General features: G+C 48.6%; 1 protein-coding gene across 1 annotated transcript; it reads left to right on the top strand.

The window, feature by feature from the left end:
- The first annotated feature begins 18,794 nt into the window (after positions 1 to 18,794).
- Positions 18,795 to 19,769, top strand: LOC120842159. The gene has a single exon (XM_040213187.1). It carries the CDS (start codon positions 18,795 to 18,797, stop codon positions 19,767 to 19,769), a length of 975 nt encoding a protein of 324 aa, XP_040069121.1.
- The last annotated feature ends 1,623 nt before the right edge of the window (positions 19,770 to 21,392 follow it).

The following is a 21,392-nucleotide window of genomic DNA, read 5'->3' as shown; positions in this document are numbered from 1 at the left end:
CGGTAAATGTGGCCCGCTTCACCGCAGTGGTAACACAACGGGCGTCGATCGGCCGTTCTCCACACGTCGGTCTTTCGTGGAGCAGCTTGTTCTGGGCGGACGTACGCCCGATCTTCATGGCGTCGTGAATACTGCGGCGCTAGAGGTTCACGTCGAGGTGGCGCCGTATACGAGTGAGCAGGGGGCGGCGGTCGTCGGGTAGCTGCGGCGTAGCTCAGCTTCGGTGGTTCAGGAGCGGCGCTGGCGAGAACTTCTGGCTGCAGCGCCTGCTGAAGTTCTTCCCGGACAATTTCAGCGACTGAGGGCGTAGCTGGGCTTGTGGCAGCAGGTAGCAGCTTCCTGATTTCCTCCCGCACGACGTCCCGGATTATCTCGCGGATGTCCGTGGGGTTGTAGCCGGAAGATGAAAACTCGGCGACGGCGGGGACTCGGTGATAGTGGGCGGCGCGTGCTTGAAGGGCACGTTCGATGTTGGTGGCTTCTATGATGAAACCTTCGACGGTGGTAGGCGGGCTCCGAACAAGGCCTCCGAAAATGTTTTCCTTGACGCCGCGCATCAAGACCCGGAGCTTTTTCTCTTCGGGAGCGTTTGGGTCGGCCCGATTCATCATCTGGAGAACGCCTTTGACGAAGCTCGTGACACTTTCGGTCGGCCCTTGGGTTCTCGCTCGCAGGAGTTCTTCGGCACGCTGTCGTCGGTGCTGGTTGGCAAAGCTGCGTCGCAGCTCGGCCTGGAATTCTTCCCACGACGAAATCGACGCTTCGTGGTTCTCGAACCAGGTGCGTGCCGTGCCTTCCAGAGCGAAGTAGACGTTCTGAAGGCACTGCTCCGGAGTCCATGTGTTATGGCGAGCAACTCGTTCGTAATGTTGCAGCCAATCTTCGACGTCCTCGTGGACCTCCCCGTGGAATGGCGTCGGAGTCCGGGGTGCGACGGGAAGGTATACGACGGCGGCGGTGGACGGGTTCTGCGACGACTGGTTGTCCATCGTCGGCCTCGTTGGCTGCCTGGTCCGGGGTGGCAGAAGTCCGTATTCCGGGTGTAGACCCTGGGCACGGCGACTGGTCCGAGTTTCAGGTTCCGCGTTGAGTGGGTTCTCACCGGACTTGGAATCGGGCTTGCACTGCGGACCCTGGGAGGGGAACGCTGCACGGGCATGTGGTACCCCGCACCTCCACCAAAATGTCACGGGTAGTGACCAATAAACAAGAAATAAACAGGAAGGAATAAACGTTTAATGTGGCGAACTTGTGCCAAAAATAAAAAAAGGTACAAAAGATAATAAAAGAGCGTCGCGGGCGTCGAAGTCGGCGTAGCAGCGGAGACGAACGCTGGGGCGAAACTGACTGCGGCTCGCCACGCGGAGCCCCATGTACATGCGTGGTCTTCTGGAATAATCGGCGTAGAAACTTCGACGCGTAGAACATTCGGGCCTGGAACAAGCAACATGATTCTCGAATTCTCCAGAACACTAAGTTACAGGAATAAACAAAAGACACGCCGCTCCCAGGATTCGAACCCTAGCTTTCCGCGTGGGAGGCAGGCGCGATAACCATTAGGCCACGCGCGCGCTGCCTACTTGGCCAGCGCGCGTGGCAATATCTCACAAAGCAAAGATTTTTGAAGGTCGTTTTACTCCCGGTTCCTACGTTCGATCAGTTCCTTTTTAGTTTAAATATGAAACCAGTCCAAAAATCATTGGAGGGCCCCTTTAATATTTGCTATCATCGGATTATCCCCAGATATGAGCTTAGACTTTCTAATGTTTAATGACTTCTTCCAAAGCATTTGATCTTTAAAAAAGTCGCCGCTTTCGCCGATGATTATGCAATGTAAACACTATTTAATTACCTCACCAGCGATTACCATCCCAGGATCATGAATTGGAACAATATAATCCAAACTAATCCAAGTTACTTCCAGCTGATTCAGGATGATGGAATATTACCCAACCTGCTCCCAGATGAAATCTTATCGTGCGTAGTAATACGCGAAAACCATATATTAAAAAAATATATTTATGAAACACTTCGCCAGGTACACTCAAAATGTAGTTTTACTACATGAATTTGCGGAGCACAAGTTCGCCTGCTTCCTTTGCGGCGGTTGTGATGACGTTAGAAAGCAGAGCTCTGATTGGTTCTGTTTGATATATGGTGGGTAGACCTCAAGTCAGCATGCTTCGAGATATACCCACTATCCTTAAATCAGACCCAATCAGAGCTAAGCGTCTCTCTGACGTCACCACAACCCCTGCAAAAGAAGCAGACGAACTTGCGCTCCGCACAATAAACTTATAACTTCAGTATGTACACCTTAGTTGCCAGGCTTGATTGACACGCCACCCCGGCACGTAAATGGCAAGTACGCTAAACTTATATGAAAGGGTACTTAGAATATTAAAGGTATGCCGGAGCACAAAGATATAAAGTAGGTTTTCCTCCTTCACAAGACTACATAAATAGTAAATTGTTTTCAATTGTCACGAATGGCAACTGATGACGCAATGAATTGACCCACAGAAAATAAATGTTTAATGTGGTGGACTCGTACTGAGAGAACAAAAGACAAGAGAATAGTGAGTTTTAGTATTGCGTATACGAGCGAACGGAAGCCCTGTGTTTGTGTTAGTGTTGCATCTTCCACACTGCGTCTGCGCGGAGCCCAAACTGCGGCCTTACATTGGCGCATGGCGACTTCGCGCATGCGCAGCGTGAAGAACGCAACATTAATGCAAACGCACAGCGCTTGCGTTTGCTCGGATACGCAATACTGTAACTCACTATTAACAGAAGGTAACCGGTCAGCGTAGCGGGCGTCGAGTGTTGGCGTGAACGCAGAGTCGGGCGCTGGCGTAAGGCAGCCTCACTACCGAGAGGCGCGGCCTTTTTTGAACTTGACCTAGGAACCAAGAACGTTCAATTTTGTTCGTTCTGGAAGCATACATTCTGAGCATGAACAAGCTACACGGTTCTCCAACGTTCTAAATTATTTTACTTAGAAAGAAAAACAAGCAGTGGCGGGATTCAAACCCCGCCCATTTGCGCGGGAGCCAAGCGCGCTGCGAACTTGGTTAGCTACGCATTTTTTTCTCAATTACTGGGCTAGCTGCGCACGTGGCAGCATTCTTTTTTACCACGGAATTTATATTTGGCTGATCTATATTGAATAGTAAGGACATTTCTGGCAATTGCCAGGATAGCTGAACTCAGTGCTGGAAATAACTTTTATCGTGAAAAGCGTACACAAAATTTCGGATTGGCAACCAAGGTTTCACGGTGTCGGACCGGCGACGCTGTGAATCCAATCGACCTGCTCGGAAATCTTTGCAAAGACGGAGGGCTTCCCTGCTTCTGCGCACTTTGTACCCCAGGATGTACTTCCCGCCAGGACGTAGATGCCTTCAGGCGACTCGCACTGCAGGGGGCCCCCAGAGTCGCCCTGCGGAGAAGGTGTTATGCTTTGGCAGAATATTCGCGCGAAGACGAAGCAATAAACCTTACTATACGCTCTACTAATGAACCGCTTTTAAACTTCTTACCTGTGTTGTGAAATATTTGCACAATGGCGAACACAAAAGAAATTTTATTTCAGTAAAAACACAGTCAAAGGCTCGAAGACATGAAAACACATGCACCGTGGGGTCTAGTTGGCTGAGTGCCTCGCACAAAACATATCTGGAGGTCAAGGTCGAAGGCGGCGGTGGACAACGGGAACGTTACGAAGTCAGTAGGATTCTTTGTTTTCGGGGTTAATTTTTCGGAGTTCATTTCTTTTCTTGAAAATTTGAAGTTTATCGGAGTTTATTTTTCTTGGATTCCCTTGGTCGTAAGCAGTCGCAATTGTGTGAACGAGCATTGAGACGCCTTTGAAGCACCGTAATTGCACGCTTTTTGAAAATGCAAATGCGTTAGGCGTCTTAATGACTACTATATTACTATTATTTCTAATCCCCCGCCCCGCTCCCCCTTCCCGATAGGAGCTTTTATAGGTCCTGTTTCTTACCTGACAGGTTGATTTTCCACCTCGCCTGGGATCGGCGCAGATCATGGTGTTCTTATCAACTATATTATCGTAAAAGTAGTCTCTCAGACAGGTGTTGATGTCCACAATGGGCAGCTCTACTTTTTGCAGAGTTAGAGATCTGGTCCCTCCCTGCGATTCTGCAAGTCCAAACGAAGTAAAACGCACATTATAGGCGAAATCGTTGCCCAGATCGTCGTAGAAGTTCGATAGCATTTTGCACCATCTTGTAGTGCGTAAAATTTTGTCTTTTGGAGGGTTTACTCCATAACTGTGGAATAATCTGCATTAAAGGCTAATCATATGTGCTAGAGGAAATGCAAATTGAGCTTTCAGCTGATTACGGAGATCCAAGAAGGCTTACAAAAAACTATAAAACTTCGGGAGTTCTTTCAGATATAGTAATGATTACAAAATGATAATTAGAAGTCTGTCTATGTTTCAATGTTTGGTCTTTGTCACACTATATGTGGCTCCAAAAGCCCGCACACCGAAAATCAGTCAGGTCATCAAAGTGTAAAAGCATTAAATTATAAGGTCGACAAAAAATCAGAAAATAAATTATTTAGGCCGTCAAACCGTATAAGCATCAAATCAAAAGGTCACCAAACCATCACACCATAAATAACTCTGAGCATCAAATTATTATACCATTTCCTGATGAATCATCCACACATTTCCTCGTGGTCAATTCAATATATTCATCGTAGAGGTTCTAATGACCAGAACAGGTCAAATGTAAGATGCTGCGGCTGTTTTATTGCGTTGCTTCGTATACATATGAAATATCTGTAGGAAATATTATTACACATTACCGCTCGAAGAGCGAGTTTGCCGCGATAAATAGACAGTATTCATCGAGCGCCGTAATTCCCAGTGTTTGCAGCCCAGGCCCAGAACGAACCCCCACATATCTCCTGAGAACAACTATAATGCTAGTGGTGTGCAACGCACATTGCAGAAGCGTTGCTGCAGTAATCTCGCGCTTAGCGGGGCTCACGGCCTTCTGAAATCTTTTCGACAAATGGCGTCGACCCACAGGTTCCCTAACTTCGAATTTTTGGGTAACGGGTGAAAACGCGTGCCCGGGTCGCGCAGTGGGTTACTTCCGCAACCCATATCGCATCAAGTTCTGCTCGTCATTGCGAAACGATGGCAGTCCCTTGGACGCCCTGCAACTTTACACCATGACACGCTTGAGCGAGCAGGAAGTCAATAATGTACATGCGCGATCGCTGAGCAGCACTTACAACGACGGCGGCTAAAACATGACATACGAAACAGAAGTCGTCCTCTGGGACGGCTGAACACGAGGCAGAAAAGCACGGCCAAAGAAGTTGCAGTACAAATAAGTAACCTTCTTGAGTACGAGCATGACGTTGGGGCACAAGGTTTACTGACAAAGAGCCAGACTTGGACGTAGTTCAATTACTCTACTCAAACTACTGTAGTTTAACTACTTTTTCGAGTAACTTGGTAACTTTCAATTACAACTTGATTTGGGTAATTAGTAGTTTAATTTAACTACTTTTTTCAGGTAACTTCTACTCAAATTACTAACTACTTTCGAAATTATATAGTGCTAATTTTGCCCATCGCGGAAGTGTGAGCGCAGAAATGAATAAAACGCCGGCAGATAAAGTGGCATTCCCGAACAAGGGGCCCCCCTGTTTGGAAAGGCGTCCTTGGGCCAAGGTGGCGACGGGCATCCAAAATATAACACCGGCACGCACAAACGCAGGAAGAGATGCTTAACAAGCCTTGGTCGGGTATTGATCTAATCCGGTAATGCACGCAGGCGCCGTGTTTCCAGCTGCAACCGTGAAAGACGGGGACACTCCGAGAGTCGTTGTTTTCGTGTTGTCTGTCTTTAGTGAGTTCTGACTCAAGCGGTAGGTTCCACGCGAGGCGCCACTGGAATGACCTCGCAGCTAGGCTTCTGTTCCTATGGTTGCCTTGTCGTCAGCGCATACGCTTTTGGAAAGCCGGACTCCCCCGCGCACAAACCCTGGCACGGATAATCCGTTCATGGGAGCACGTTCCCGCTTCCAGCTGCAACTGTATGCGAGGGACGATGCTTGTTCACGTAATCCTTCGCGTCCTTCCGACCATCCATGCCTGGGAGACCTCCTCTTTGTTAAAAACGATTTACTTGTCATGCGTGTCAAGGGGTGTCCAAACACGACACTACAAAACGCACGACTCCGACAAATCGTGAAAATTGAAGCGGACGCGCCCGCTTCGCGCTCGCTTCAATTTTCACGATTTGTCGGAGTCGTGCGTTTTGTAGTGTCCTGTTTGGACACCCCTTCAGGCGCTTCAGAATATTGTAGTCGCCGGCGAGGATTGCGAGTTAACCTTGGGAGATTATTTTGTTGGACCCGGCGTCAGCGACGAAGTATACTTCTTTTCATCTTCTGTTAAAAAAAAAAAAAAAAAAAATTTCAGTAGCGTAGCACTAGCACTACAACGGGACGCGCAGTCGTCCGGATGATCGCATCGTCGTGCCGCGAGACTTGAACCCTTGGCGGTCTGGTGCACTCGCTCAGCGTACTTTCAGAACGACGTCGGAATAAAGAGGGGCCAGTCATAAGAATCTCAACTTGACAAAGAAGAAAGGAAAAAGGAAAGTTTGTTATAAAAGGCCCTCTACACGAGGCAAACCTCACGTGTTTAGTCATGGACACCTAAGGTGCCGACACTCGCTTACCCGACCCTGCACAGCCTGTTTCTCAAATTCAACGCTGCCGTTCCATCCAGCCCGTCGGTGGAACGTCTATTTAGCTTCGCTGGGGACGTCCTTAGAAGGAAAAGTGGAAAACTCTCCAATCAAGAACTTTGAAAGTCAATTCCCTCTGCGAGCAAATAACCTACTTTGGCGAAAACGCAAGCCATAAATAGACTGCATTTATTATAGGCTCGCAGGGTTTTTCATTGATCAAAACTGCTGTTCATTTTGCTACCACAAAAAATATAAAAAAGTAATTTTGAAAGTAACTTCAAAGTAACTCGTTACTTTTTAGAGTAGTTAGTAGTTTACTCAATTACTATTACAAATGCGTAATTTCTACTCTACTCCAATTACTTTTGGCGTCGATACTCAGTAACTTAACTACCTTTTTTGAGTAATTTGTACATGTCTGCAAAGAGCCAACCCGCTGAATGCCCTCTAAAAAAACTCGCGATGTTTTTTTCTTATGTTGGTTTTAATATTGATCGCGGTTTCTTAATAATGTAATATGTTTGCAGTGCTTGTATTCAGTCTCTGTGAGTCGGTACCAGTCATTTATTTTGGTTCGACTTGCGACGGAGCCATACCGCGACAAACCTCACTTATGAGGGCCCTCACTCACCCTCACTCGCCCTCATCTTCACAGGTGAAATGAGGGTGAGTGAGTTTCTGAGCCAGGAAAATTCATGAGTGTGAGGGCCGTGAGGACCGTGAGGAGTGTGAGGGCCATGAGTGCGTGAGAGGCGTGAAGACGATGAGTGGCGTGAGGGCCATGTGTGCGGTGAGGGGTGTGAGGGCGGTGAGTGCGTGAGGGATGTGAGAGCCATGAGTGCGTGAGGGGCGTGAGGGCGGTGAGTGCGTGAGGGGTGTGAGGGCCATGAGTGCGTGAGAGGCATGAGGACGAGGAGTGGCGTGAGGGCCATGTGTGGGTGAGGGGTGTGAGGACGGTGAGTGCGTGAGGGGTGTGAGGGCCATGAGCCCGTGAGGGGCGTGAGGGCGGTGAGTGCGTGAGGCCCCCTTCAGACGGAGCAACTTTCTCAGCAATTTCGGTGTTTATGGCGGGTTGTTCCCTAGCTTTCCCTAGATCGACATGAACTGCTGAAATCGGGTCCGGCTCGAAACAAGCGAACAACTCGGAGCAATTTGAAGACGCTTTAGAAGCGGCTGCATCCAATCAGGAACGAGATATTTGCATGTGATACCTCGTGCCGGTGATGATAACAACTAACGACTTGGTTCTGGTTTGAAATTGATCGTTTTTGGAAATAAATTGTTTCAGAAAGATGCATTAGTATTCTCAACCAGATTTAAATGCATAAAAACACGTTTATAGCCCTTAATTGTGTGTCCAAAAAGTGCAAGAAAAATAAAGTTTCATAATGATGATGGCAAATTGAAGGAATTGGTTGCTGCTTGCGAACACGGGCGGCCCGTGTTGCTGGTGTTGCGACGTCAAGTTCTGGTCTAAATTGCCCCGATTGCCCCATCTGAAGCGGGCCTGAGTGGTGTGAGGGCCATGAGTGCGGTGAGGAGTGTGAGGGCCGTGAGGGCGGTGAGTGGCGTGAGGGCCATAAGTGTGTGAGAGGTGTGAGGGCAGTGAGTTAGTGCGTGAGGAGCGTGAGGGCGGTGAGTGGCGTGAGGGCTGTGAGGGCGGTGAATGCGTGAGGGCCATGAGTGAGTGAGGGCGGTGAGTGGCGTGAGGGCCATGAGTGCATGAGAGTCGTGAGGGTGGTGAGTGCGTGAAGGGCGTAAGGGCCATGAGTGCATGAGGGGCGTGAGCGCCGTGAGGACCGTGAGGACGAGTGAGGGTGAACGAAAGGCTGAAGGTGAGTGTAGTTGTGAGGGTGAGTGAGGGCGACCTAAAATGCCGACCTCTGGACGGAGCTACCCCTTAATGCCGGGGCTAAGTACGTATCCGCAACTCCAGCCCACCGCTCGTCCTTCGCATTCAAACAACTGACCACAGGAGCAGGGTCAGCGGTGGGGACCGTCCGGCTTGATACTGTTGTTGCCGCATGGTTCTAGCTGGTCTATTTGTGTACGATGTGGTTTTAAGGGAAAAGTCTGATGCATCAGCATAGAGTAGTTTTGTTCCGCTCTGCAGCAGCGTTGTAAAGAGGCACCGGGAGGTCTTATTTTGTAGGGCACCTTTCGTAAATCGTATGCTGCAGATCGCGGGTGCGTGCTCCATTCGTGCTGAGCGCGACGGCACGAGATCCTGTTAGCTGTGCTGAACTTTAGCGAACAATCTACGAATGTTTTATTCTCACCGAAAGGCGGAGAGAACTGCTCGAGAGATAAACGTCGGGGGAATGGATTCGCGTTTTAAGCATTGGAAATACCGCGCGACAAAGAACACTTCCACAACACAGGCTACTTCTTTCTAGGTATTCATGAAATAATTCCGGTTCATGCAAATAAATTCTCCCGGTTTTATAAATGCGTCCGTTTTGGCGAGTCATTCTTGGAGAGCCCTCAAAACGGAAAGATCTTGCGGGGTGGATCGCGACGCTGTGAATAAAACACGATATTCAGATGTAGTTTGATAAAGCAACAAGTCAAACCCAAAAACGCACTGATGGTGTTATTCGTAGCTTCGACGCAGATTGCCCACATGTTGCATGCAGCAATACCACCACAGCCTGCAGGGAGACGCTTTATCTCTTTGGCCTTTGATACAGACATCAAAAATGATAACCTTGCTCTTCCGGAGCCTGGCTTCCACCCCGTGCGGCTCATCCTTTAGAGAACTGGTGGCCAAGTACGAAGTAAACACTACAATCCATTAATTGTTATCTTTTTTTTTCCATAGTGACGTTGTTGTTGCCAGAAACGCACTCGCTCACCGCATATCTTTGTTAGTTGTTTGAAGACCTGCTCGCCTTCCGAACACACTTCAACATTTCCGTCGCTCGTGGTCTGCATTTTTCTAGCCGCTTTGCTTGTTCGGCCAAATAAATACGAATCCGTCTACGCGTGCTTCCGTGAACTGACCAACTTCCGCGAACGGGCGCAAGGAAAATTCGTCCCCGATTCATCCGCCATCTTGGAACTACCGCACGTTTCCAAAAAAGGGCGTGCGGCCGGTGCCAGTTTGAGGGTTTGTGCGTATGGCGCGTGCTTTGCTCGCTTTCTGAAGCGACGAGCACGCACGTGCTGGGCTGTGAAGATCTCACACTGGACTGTGATTTTGTAAACATCGGAAAGGTCTATATGACTTTGGAGTTGGGGTGTGCTTTTATTCAAATTTATATTTTACATAAAACATTATCGAGTCCATTTATTGGTAAATTAAGAAAGAATTTTCCAACCACAAAACCGTAAAAAGAAGTCCCAACCTTTCTGAGCCTACTTGGGGCTTCTTCAAACGGTGGCTATGGGTCGTAAGGGGCAGTCACAGCTTCAACCTCTTCGTCTTTGTAAATGAGAAAACATTATTTCCTCTTTTTAAGTAGGCGGTGTTTTGGTCAGTGTCCTTGTAACGTGGCGTAGACCTTGCGTGTACACAGACGGTAAAGCACCTATAAAAAAAAAACTATTTGTAGCGGGAGCTCGCGCTGCCACCTCGATGCATGCTCTGAAGCGCGCGCCGGTAGCGGTAGCGGGCCTTTGAGAACGATCGACTAAAGCGCGAGACACATGCGCGAAAAATCCATCCGATCCGACGTCCGATCCGGCAATACGACTGCCTGATCCGAAAAATTTGGTCGCTTCAGACGCCGGATCGGCGATCCGACGTGCGTCCAACGCGCCAGATGGTTTCGCACGGCGGACGGATTGTCGGATGCGTCCAGCCAATGACAGCACAGCTAGCGCGAACGTCATGATGACGCACTGGGTCTGGCGGGACGAAGCGAACGCGATAACGGGACGGGCGAGGGGAAGCCGGACGCGTGAATCCCGCTGACCCACTCGAGAAAGATGGCCCCAGCAAAGAATGCACGCGCTAGCGAAAACAGGCTCCTAACTTCGCTCGTGCGAGCTAAACCGTCAATCTGGGACCAGAGATCTATGAACGTGGACCTCCGGTGGAGTGCTTGGATCCCCTGGGCGGAGCCGAACGGATCGTCGTGTCGCATGCAAGGTCGGAAGCGTGTGTCTCTAAAGCGCGAGACACATGCGCGAAAAATCCATCCGATCCGACGTCCGATCCGGCAATACGACTGCCTGATCCGAAAAATTTGGTCGCTTCAGACGCCGGATCGGCGATCCGACGTGCGTCCAACGCGCCAGATGGTTTCGCACGGCGGACGGATTGTCGGATGCGTCCAGCCAATGACAGCACAGCTAGCGCGAACGTCATGATGACGCACTGGGTCTGGCGGGACGAAACGAACGCGATAACGGGATGGGCGAGGGGAAGCCGGACGCGTGAATCCCGCTGACCCACTCGAGAAAGATGGCCCCAGCAAAGAATGCACGCGCTAGCGAAAACAGGCTCCTAACTTCGCTCGTGCGAGCTAAACCGTCAATCTGGGACCAGAGATCTATGAACGTGGACCTCCGGTGGAGTGCTTGGATCCCCTGGGCGGAGCCGAACGGATCGTCGCGTCGCATGCAAGGTCGGAAGCGTGTGTCTCTAAAGCGCGAGACACATGCGCGAAAAATCCATCCGATCCGACGTCCGATCCGGCAATACGACTGCCTGATCCGAAAAATTTGGTCGCTTCAGACGCCGGATCGGCGATCCGACGTGCGTCCAACGCGCCAGATGGTTTCGCACGGCGGACGGATTGTCGGATGCGTCCAGCCAATGACAGCACAGCTAGCGCGAACGTCATGATGACGCACTGGGTCTGGCGGGACGAAGCGAACGCGATAACGGGACGGGCGAGGGGAAGCCGGACGCGTGAATCCCGCTGACCCACTCGAGAAAGATGGCCCCAGCAAAGAATGCACGCGCTAGCGAAAACAGGCTCCTAACTTCGCTCGTGCGAGCTAAACCGTCAATCTGGGACCAGAGATCTATGAACGTGGACCTCCGGTGGAGTGCTTGGATCCCCTGGGCGGAGCCGAACGGATTGTCGTGTCGCATGCAAGGTCGGAAGCGTGTGTCTCTAAAGCGCGAGACACATGCGCGAAAAATCCATCCGATCCGACGTCCGATTCGGCAATACGACTGCCTGATCCGAAAAATTTGGTCGCTTCAGACGTCGGATCGGCGATCCGACGTGCGTCCAACGCGCCAGATAGTTTCGCACGGCGGACGGATTGTCGGATGCGTCCAGCCAATGACAGCACAGCTAGCGCGAACGTCATGATGACGCACTGGGTCTGTCGGGACGAACAAGAAAACGGGACGGGCAACCAGAAGCCGGATGCGTGGATCCCGCTGACCCATTCGAGAAAGATGGCCCCGGTAAAGAAAAAGAATGCACGCGCTAGCGAGAACGAGCTCCTAACTTCGCTCGTGTGAGCTAAACCGTCAATCTGGGACCAGAGATCTGTGAACGCGAACCTCCGCTGGAGTGCTTGGATCTCCTGGGCCGAACGGATCGTCGTGTCCCATGCAAGGTCGGAAGCGTGTGTCTCAAACTGTCGCGTGCGACGATTCGGAGCGGCGTTCGGACTGTCGGATCGGACGTCGGATCGGACGATTCTGCCGTCCATGTGTCTCGCGCTTAACTGCCGCGTACGGCGATTCGGAGCGGCGTTCGGACTGTCGGATCGGACGTCGGATCGGACGATTCTGCCGTCCATGTGTCTCGCGCTTAAAACTCCCTGATGTTTTCTGACGCTTATAGGGATATGTTGATGTTTGTTTGCGTATGTTAGATGTGCCAAGATTCAAAGATAAGTCTTTCTTTGAAACTTGGCTCCGTGTCGATCACGTGCGCATGAGCGAAGTCAATCGGATGGTCACGCGCTTCGCAGTGGCCATCCGATGCACTTCTTATGCGCGCGTGACTTCAATGCTCGCGTGCGTGTGACCTCAACGCTCAGGCGCGTGTAACTTCCGTTTGAAAGTCGTCCGTTCAAACGGACAGTTTGAACATTGAATGGGCCACATTCTGTGCATGAAGACGCACTGAATGTGGTCCGCTGGTGGTCCGGACCACTTGACGGTTTTCTCGTGTTAATGTTGGAACAAAACAAAAAAAAAACTGACGACCACAATTATCAGTGAATTCAACCCAAAGTACTTTGTGCGCACGCAATCGTGGTTCAACGGTGTCTTAGGTTCCTCTTTTAACGGCACCCATCCACGTTCTCGGACGAGCCGACCAGGCAGTAGACGCATAAAAACGGATATTCAGACCTTCTCTGCTCTTTTGGTACAGCCCCAGTCGCGGCGTTTTGACGAGAACGCAAGTTTTAGTCTGGTTTCTTTCAAAACACACAGGAATGCCCGTATCGCACAGTTACTTTCGCCCACACTCTCAGACCGAAAGTGTGCTCGAAGCGCCTCCACGGCGGCGTGACGTAACAGAGTTGATATAGTCACTGGCGAGGTGAGAACGACAGGGAGGAGGTTCACTTGGGAATCCCGCCTGCAGTGCGAGCCTCCTACTTTCCAAAGCCATAGCCTCCTGTATACTGACAAAGCCTGGCAGATCGCTACGAGAAGCGGCCGCCAAAATGGAAAAAGTAGAGCTGCAGACAACTGATGAGAGAAGAGCCACGTGACTGGCGCCCCGCTGCGGCGAAACGCCGAAACACACTTCTCTCAAGCGAACAATTGTGTTTCGAGTCCTCGCCGCTGCAAAACCTGTGCGCTGACGTCCAGGTTCCCTAGGATGCCTACATGCCTGTCTGTCTCAAGGTGACTATAAATCTCATACAAAAATGGTCTATGGTTGTCTATGGAAAATTATATGGCAGGCTATCACCCCTTATGGCCCCTTATGGTCGGCCATAGAAATCCATAAAGACTGCTGCAGCCAGCTCTAGAAAAATCTATGGCCCTGTGCCTAAAGACTGGGAACCAATAAATTTTCTTTACCCGCCTATAGAAAATTTTTGGCCACAAGTCTAAAGACTGGGAACCAATATATTGTCTTTAACCGTCTATAAAAAAATTTATGGTCCCGAGTCTAAAGACTAAGAACCAATAAATTATCTTTCCACGCCTACAGAAAATCGCTGCCGGCACTTACTTTTTTTAGTAAAAACACTCCACGTTAGAAAATAAATCAATACTAAATTTCTGTCAGGCCGGTGACCAACCATGACCCAAGATATGTTCTCTGCTGTTGCAACGAGTCGTGAAAACCAGTAATATTGTTTGTTTGAAAAAATCCATTAAAATACTTGTGCAACAATTAAAATTAATTATTACCCCCAAAACTGAAAATAACTTACACTGGCGCCGAGCACTGCAATAAAGCAATAGATTGACTGCAATCTTCAGTACCAGTGTACTGCATGTCATCACTGCATTGTCGACGTGATTAATCAAACTTATTAAAAAGATAATTAATAAATTTTAGTTAATTAGCCTAATGATCTATATTTGCTTTTTTCAGGGTTTTGAGTTAAGAGATGGGGGCTATTTCAAGAGACAATTCAAATAATGTTTTAAGTACGAGTAATGTTTGCTCCGCCTCTCCGTGCTTTTGCGACAAATGATGGGTCACCGGCAAAGTCGGATTCAAAAATTAGACTGCCATATATAGAGCTAGTGCGAACATAGCGCTTGTAGATATGCGTTGCGTTCTGTGTGTTCGGAGATGATGTATACATAGATTTACACATATCTATACATAGATGTATGTAAATCTACATACATCTCTGTATGTAAATCTACATACATCGAGATGTATACATACATCGAGATGTATGTATACTTTGTATGTATACATATACATACAGAGATGTATGTATATGTATACATAAATTTACATATCTATACATAGATGTGTAGCGTTCACAAGTCTGGGGAACTTGAACTAAATTTTTTTTGTGTGGGGGGGGGGGGGGGTCCGCAGATTAAAGAGAGCCATAGGAAAAGCCACAAAGGAGTCTTTATCCAGCCATCAGAAAAGCTGAAGAGCGCTATAGCCGGACAGCGATAGGGCCATAGACAAAGCTAAAGAGGCCCATAAAGGCGACCATAAAAAATGCTAAAGACAGCCATAGAAAATTCTTTAGCAAATTGAGCCAAATAGCTAAAGTCGACCATACAAAGAACTTTCTATAGCCGACCATGTGACATTTTTGTATGACATCCATTGTTGCCCTGAATGTGCCAGCGCGTGACGCTCTCACGCACTCGGTGCGTGACTTCGGCGGTAAAATGACGTCTATGCATTAGACAAAGCAACGCGCTCGAGCTGAGTGACACCGGATTGCGCGCACTTCAAAATGCATAAAAAAACGATTGGGCGGAAAAATGGCCGAGATATCACTCCTCACGCAAAAGCGGGCGTGGGCATGAAGGCACTCTAGGTGCGCCGAGCAATGGCTGTTTGATGCTCTGTGCCACTGAGCTCTGTGCTACGAGATCCTCGCGCTCCGAATCTGCGACCGGACACTGTATGGCTCCATCGTCGAACCGCCAGGCTTTGTGAGTATAGAGGAGGCTACGGCGAGAGGAATATACTAAAAAATCATTAAAGAGAGCATCGTTCGAAACAAAAAAATATGTATTTTAAAGCGGAGCAACTTCCGCGCGTCGTCCCAACCTGAGTGGTGCTATGCAGGGAAGCGATAACATCCCGTCTAGGAAACGCTTTTGTAGATTCACCCATTTCACCGAATGATTATTGCTCGTATCATTGCTTTCTAGTAAGGGACGGAGTTCACGAGCGCCAAAATACTGTTTCCAGTTTTCACACTTCCGAGGAGGAAATAGCGCACTAGCAACGCTGAAAAAATGCTGAGATTGTCACCGGTTAAATTAATAGCTTTAATGAATAGGCAGTGGCGTACCAACTTGTTTCTGAGTGGGGTGGCCACCCCCCCCCCCCCCCTACACACCTCCCCCCGGGTCGCATATTTTTATTACTGATCGGCCAAACTTTTGCCAAATCGAAAATTCGGCGCAACTTTAGCCGAACTTTTCTAAAGAATCGGCAATGATTTGGAAAAAATACGCTGTTACCAGACTTAACGTTGATATTTATTTTTTTCTAACAAAAAAAGGTTAATGTTTTTTTTTCTTAACTTTAATACAACATGTGGTGCTATATATTGACACAGTTATGACTAAATATACGTTGCATAAATACACGAAAGTATACGTTCCATATTCGCAAGTTACGTTTTTAATCTTTGAATTCCAGTTTCTGGTGTTAAGACACACACGGACGTTTAGGAAGTTGGGGAAAGTTAGGAATGTCGGACGTGCAACGTCGAGCATGATAGTCCTGTGTTTAGTCTTTTGCAGATACATGGAAATTGAGAAATAACGCGAAATAAAAGGCAATAATTTTCTGTCTTGGTACAAACTACTTGTCAGCTGATAACAAAATTGTAATAATAATAATCATACCAATAATCATAATAATAATCTTATTTACACATACAGGAAGAGGCCCATGTGGTGGTGTGCGGAGCTAGGCAGATAGGTGAAAACCATTACGCAGAGCTCCTGCCAGCCAAACTTGTACGTAGTTCAGCTACTTTACTCAAGTTACTGTAGTTTAACTACTTTTCTGAGTAGTTTAGTAACTTTCAATTACATTTCTATTTTGGTAATTAGTAGTTTACTTTAACTACTTTTCCGAGTGACTTCTCAAATTACAAATTACTTTCAAATGTTTGTAGTTGTTTTGCCTATCAACAGAGATAAGATGTTCGAAGATCAGCTGATATTTGCAGAGGGGGAAGTATGTGGCGTAGAAAAGGGAGGGGGGAGAAAGCATTTTGGATAGTCCAACACCTTCCAAAATTTTAACCAGCCCCCACTGCAACAACACTGCTACGAGGCGCAGGGGGCGAACAGACAGAACGTAAGAGAGGCCGAGTAACTGTGGGATTAGCGCCGAAGACTGGCGTTTCTCTGTGTCCCGAAGATCAAGGAGACTTGACGCATTTGAAGAAAGGGCTAGTCCCGCTTCTCCCGAATGTAGGAATTCTTGTTCACTACAGGAGGTATACACACTACATCCTCACTCAAAGGAGGTAACAAAGTGCAGCACCCGCTCTGAAGTTCATCTGGTGCTTCTGTATAGCTTGTGCTGTCTTTCGAGACGTCATCTGGTCATTTCTCTGAGTAATAAACCCGATACAAATAAATGCTTTATAAGTTCAATGTGTTAAATGGTTTGGCAGCGAGAATAAAGCAATTACTCTATGGCGTATTAATTGCCACCATTAAAAAAAAACTGATGCCTTTCCGAATTAGCCGTTTGTGACAAGCCGCAAAAGACGACTCGCGCGGCTCGTGCGAGCGCGAGGGAAAGAGATCAAAATAATAAAGAAAAGGGAAGTTCCGCATGGAATCTCGGAGGTTGACGTGTCTTTTCTGAGCTCGGAGCCCATTTCTCTTGACGACCACAACGAATCGCCACATATGGCGCCCGAACAGGGACCCGGGTCTTCAGAAAATTCACGCTAACAACCTATGTGGGAACGGCGCTCACTTCGACCAGGTCTCCACCAACCACTGTCGCCTGGACGGCCAAGGTTTCAAGGTAACTCCAAGATGGCGGAACGTTTTATCGAAGCTTTCCGAAGGCTAGATGACGACGCCAAGGACGCCGCATACCAATCAGTCGTCAGCGACACGGAGATCCTGGAAGCCGAGGCGGAGCAGCTACGCCTACAGCTAGCAGAGCTCAAGAACGCGACCTCTCCGCAACCGATCGACCGGCTGGAGAACATATCGCATCCTTGCGACGACGCCACCAACAGACAGCTACAGGCAACAGAGAATTTGATCTGCGGACTGCTGCCACGTTTCGTGGATCGTCTTGATGAGCTCGAGGCAAAGATGAGGAGAACTTCGTCGGCAGAATCGCTGTGCAGCGCAATCTCTAACGAAGACCTTTCCGAGAGCGAGTCCGCCAAGAAAAGGAGGCCCAAGGCACCCCAAAAAAAAGCTCCTGTTACAGCTGAGTCAGCCGCAGATACTGCAGTCACGCCAGACCGGCCAACAAAGTCGCTGATCAACGTGGCAGCCAGCTCGGTTCCTCAGCTAGGCAAGGACGTCATCGCCTGGTTTTACCAGAGGGATATCTGGTTCCAGACGTTTAAAGTCGCACCAAGTGAGGCCATCCCATTGATTGTATCCAAGCTACCAACTAAGGACTTCATGTGGGTGAGGTACCACCTGAAGACAACCAAGGTAACGACGTGGGAGCAAATGAAGACCGCCTTCCGTCGTCGTTACAACCTGGACAACGAAGTTGGAGCGAAACAGATGTTCGGCGCAAGTCAGCGTTCGGGGGAGTCCTGCACAGACTTCGCCTTCTGCAAACTGGAGCTCATCGACGAGTGCAACTACCCAGAGACGGAGGCGGAGAAATGCAGGGTTATCCTGGCAACAGTGTCTGATAAACCACAAAAGCACTATTTCGATAGACACTTTGCTTCGTTGGTTAAGTTGCTCGACTCATTCCTCCGCTTCGACCTGGTAGTCTTCAGCCAACCAAAGACACCGGCATTGACGGTAGCTGCAGAGCCAGCACAGGCTGCGAAGGTAACCAAGAAAGCGTCCTCCTTCCCGCTCTTGAAGCAAGACCGGTCGCCGCCTCGTCAGAACGTGGACGACGGTCATTGTCAGCAGCATTTTTCTCCACGCGAGAAGCAAGAGAAGCAGCAAGTGTCGCCCCAACGCCCGTCAAAAGCTTCGCAGAATTTTCGGCGTTCTTCATTTCGTCATCCGGAAGTTCGTCCGCTGTGCCTCAATTGTAAGAAGAGCGGCCACTTTGTCACGCGGTGTCGGCAGGAGCTCACACCAGAATTTTCGGAGTGGCAACAGCGCTTCGAGTCCACGGCAGCACTGACGCAGGGACACGACAAGCTCATGCCTCTGACGCCTGCGAGAGGTCATCAGTAGTTCGACGCATCCCATGTGGCGCAGCAGTGGGTACCAAAACCATAAAGGTTCAACTAAACGGACAGCCTCTGACAGCTTTCTTGGATTCAGGGGCAATGAGAAGTCTCATCAACGTTTCCATCGCCAACCAGTTGCACTTTCTGATTCAACCTTCTTCCATCCGTCTCCATGGTGCAAGTGGTCAATTCCTCACGAACCTCGGCGAAGTGACTGCCACAGTGACAGCTGACGGACAGACGCTGAACCAGGCATTCATCGTGGTCCCACATCTGGTGGAAGGAAAGTTGCTCCTTGGTGACGATTTCCTTACTGCATGCAAGGCTATGATCTGGGGCGCAAATAGCTTCTCCATTCCTCCGCCTACGACATGTCATAAGGTCATCTTGGTTACGGAGCAGCTGATACCTCCGCGCTCACGAAAGCTTGTTCAAGCACGCCTGAAGAATCTCGTCCGAGAACAATCAACAAAGATAGAGGTGAGCGGCACAAAATTGCTCTACGACCGTCTCTGCCTTCTAGTTGAACCCATGGTTATGGATAAGACCGATAGCACGTTCTACGTACTCCTGGCCAACCCGTCGTCTCGACCAGTGGCTCTACCCTCTGATGCTACTGTCGGAGTCGCTAGGAGGGTCACAAGTGTCGAAGACATCGAGCTTAGCGACGACGAAACTGCGCCCATCTTAAGTTGTTCAAGCCTGCCTTCGTCGGAGAACCTGGATCGCCCAAATGCTTCGGAAAGCGTCGGCCCTCAACATCAACCGCTATCGGTTGAGGGTGTCTCGTTCAACATTGGTTCAACGCTGGCACCTGAAGAGCTTCAAAAAGTTCAAGAGCTTCTTGCGAAAAACTTGGCTTGCTTCGCACGAACCAGCACTGACGTTGGAAACAGTCGGCTTGAGCAGCACTCCATTCCAACAGGTAATGCGACACCTATCTCCCAGAGACCACATCCACTGTCGCCGGCGCAGCGTGATGTCGTCAAGGCGATGATCAAGAATCTCATCGATGCCAAGATTGTGCAACCATCGCGCAGTCCCTTGGTTTTAGTCACGAAAAAGGACGGATGAACACGAATTTGCGTCGACTACAGAAGGAGCAAAGCGGTCACTGATGACACTGTCTACTCCTTTCCGCGAATCGAAGTGCCTCTGCCCGATGACTGAACTTTTGGAATTTATAGTGTGTGCACTTGTTTATAGCGTGTCTTCTCATTTAGCATTTTGTACGTACATATTCATTCACTCTCGTGCATATCTCAGAGCGCGGTATTTGTGTAATGTTGTTTTGTTTTTGTCTCATGAAAGCGCACTGTCGGGTCGACAGTTTCTAAAACCCTGGCATGTGACGAGCCGCAAAAGACGACTCGCGCGGCTCGTGCGAGCGCGAGGGAAGGAGATCAAAATAATGAAGGAAAAGGAAGTTGTGCATGGAATCTCGGAGGTTGAGATGTCTATCCTGAGCTTGGAGCCCATTTCTCTTGACGACCACAACGAATCGTCACACCGTTCTTTCCGAAAACTAATGCACCTCCGAATGCCCCAAAAGCAATGCAAACCGGCCAAATAAAAAATAAAATAAAAAAAACGTTGTATAGGAAATGAAAAGGCATTCTGAAAGAGTGTGTTAAAAAGTACATCAGCTTTACTTTGGAAGTACATTGTATTTATAGTACTTGACTTCGAGTACATTGCATTCGGTGCACTTACTACTTTAGTTGAAGTGCATAACCTCTCATTTACTTTGTACTTCCAGGTAGTTTTTAGACGTACTTTACGTAACACTGTAAGCAATCAAACACTGTCTGCAAAATCAAGCTCAGTCAGTGCTAAACCTCAAAGGCAAAATGATACATCCGCAGTACATCCTTGACTAAAAAGAAGTACACAACAATTAGGCATGCTGAAGCAGAACCAGCTATTAAAGCATTTATGTGAAAACACAAGCCGCTTTAAACTCGGGTAACAGATTTTCGCTAAAGCATCAAAACCTTTGTAAGTACTTCCTTGTTAGCATAGAAAAAATAAAAGTAACTTCAAAAGTAATTTCCTGCTTTTTTACAGTAATTAGTAATTTACTCCATTACTTTCTATTTGAGTAATTTCTACTCTACTCAAATTGCTTTTGAGGCTAATACTCAGTAACTCAACTTAATTACTTTTTTGAGTAGCTTGTACTGACATATCTGCTGCCAGCCCCCCACCACAAATGAAAAAAACAAAACAGAGAAATAAATATACAGAATATACACACTACAGAATGTACGTAAAAAGGAAAGAAAAGAAGGGAGAAAACATTTATTACATTATGACCAGGATGCCAGCAACATCCCATACATTCTGGTAGGCTCTCGTGAGTCTGCCCCGTTTGTCGGCAGTCGGTTGCGCACACTAAGCAGTAATTGTCAGTTGTGAGTCAATGTTTCAACTACCTCGTTGCATCAATGGAAAGGTCAAATGAAAATCACACTATCAAGAATGTACCGCATCATTTGTCACTTGCGCGGTGAACTAAATTACTGGTCGATCTTCTGTTCTTGAGGTAGAAAATATTGAAGAGAACCACACTCGCAAATGCTCACAAACGGAAAGTTATCGTGTCGGCTACTCCACACCTTGCCGTAACCGCTGGTTGTATTAAACTGTGCGATGGTAACCGAGCGACTGCGCGGCGTCCATTTGCGATCAAGGGCC

Source organism: Ixodes scapularis, unplaced genomic scaffold (assembly GCF_016920785.2).
Source record: "Ixodes scapularis isolate PalLabHiFi unplaced genomic scaffold, ASM1692078v2 PGA_scaffold12__126_contigs__length_90152505, whole genome shotgun sequence".
Classification (NCBI taxonomy): domain Eukaryota; kingdom Metazoa; phylum Arthropoda; class Arachnida; order Ixodida; family Ixodidae; genus Ixodes; species Ixodes scapularis.
The sequence above is the reverse complement of the archived record's forward strand: the minus strand, read 5'-3'. Positions and strand labels throughout refer to the sequence as shown.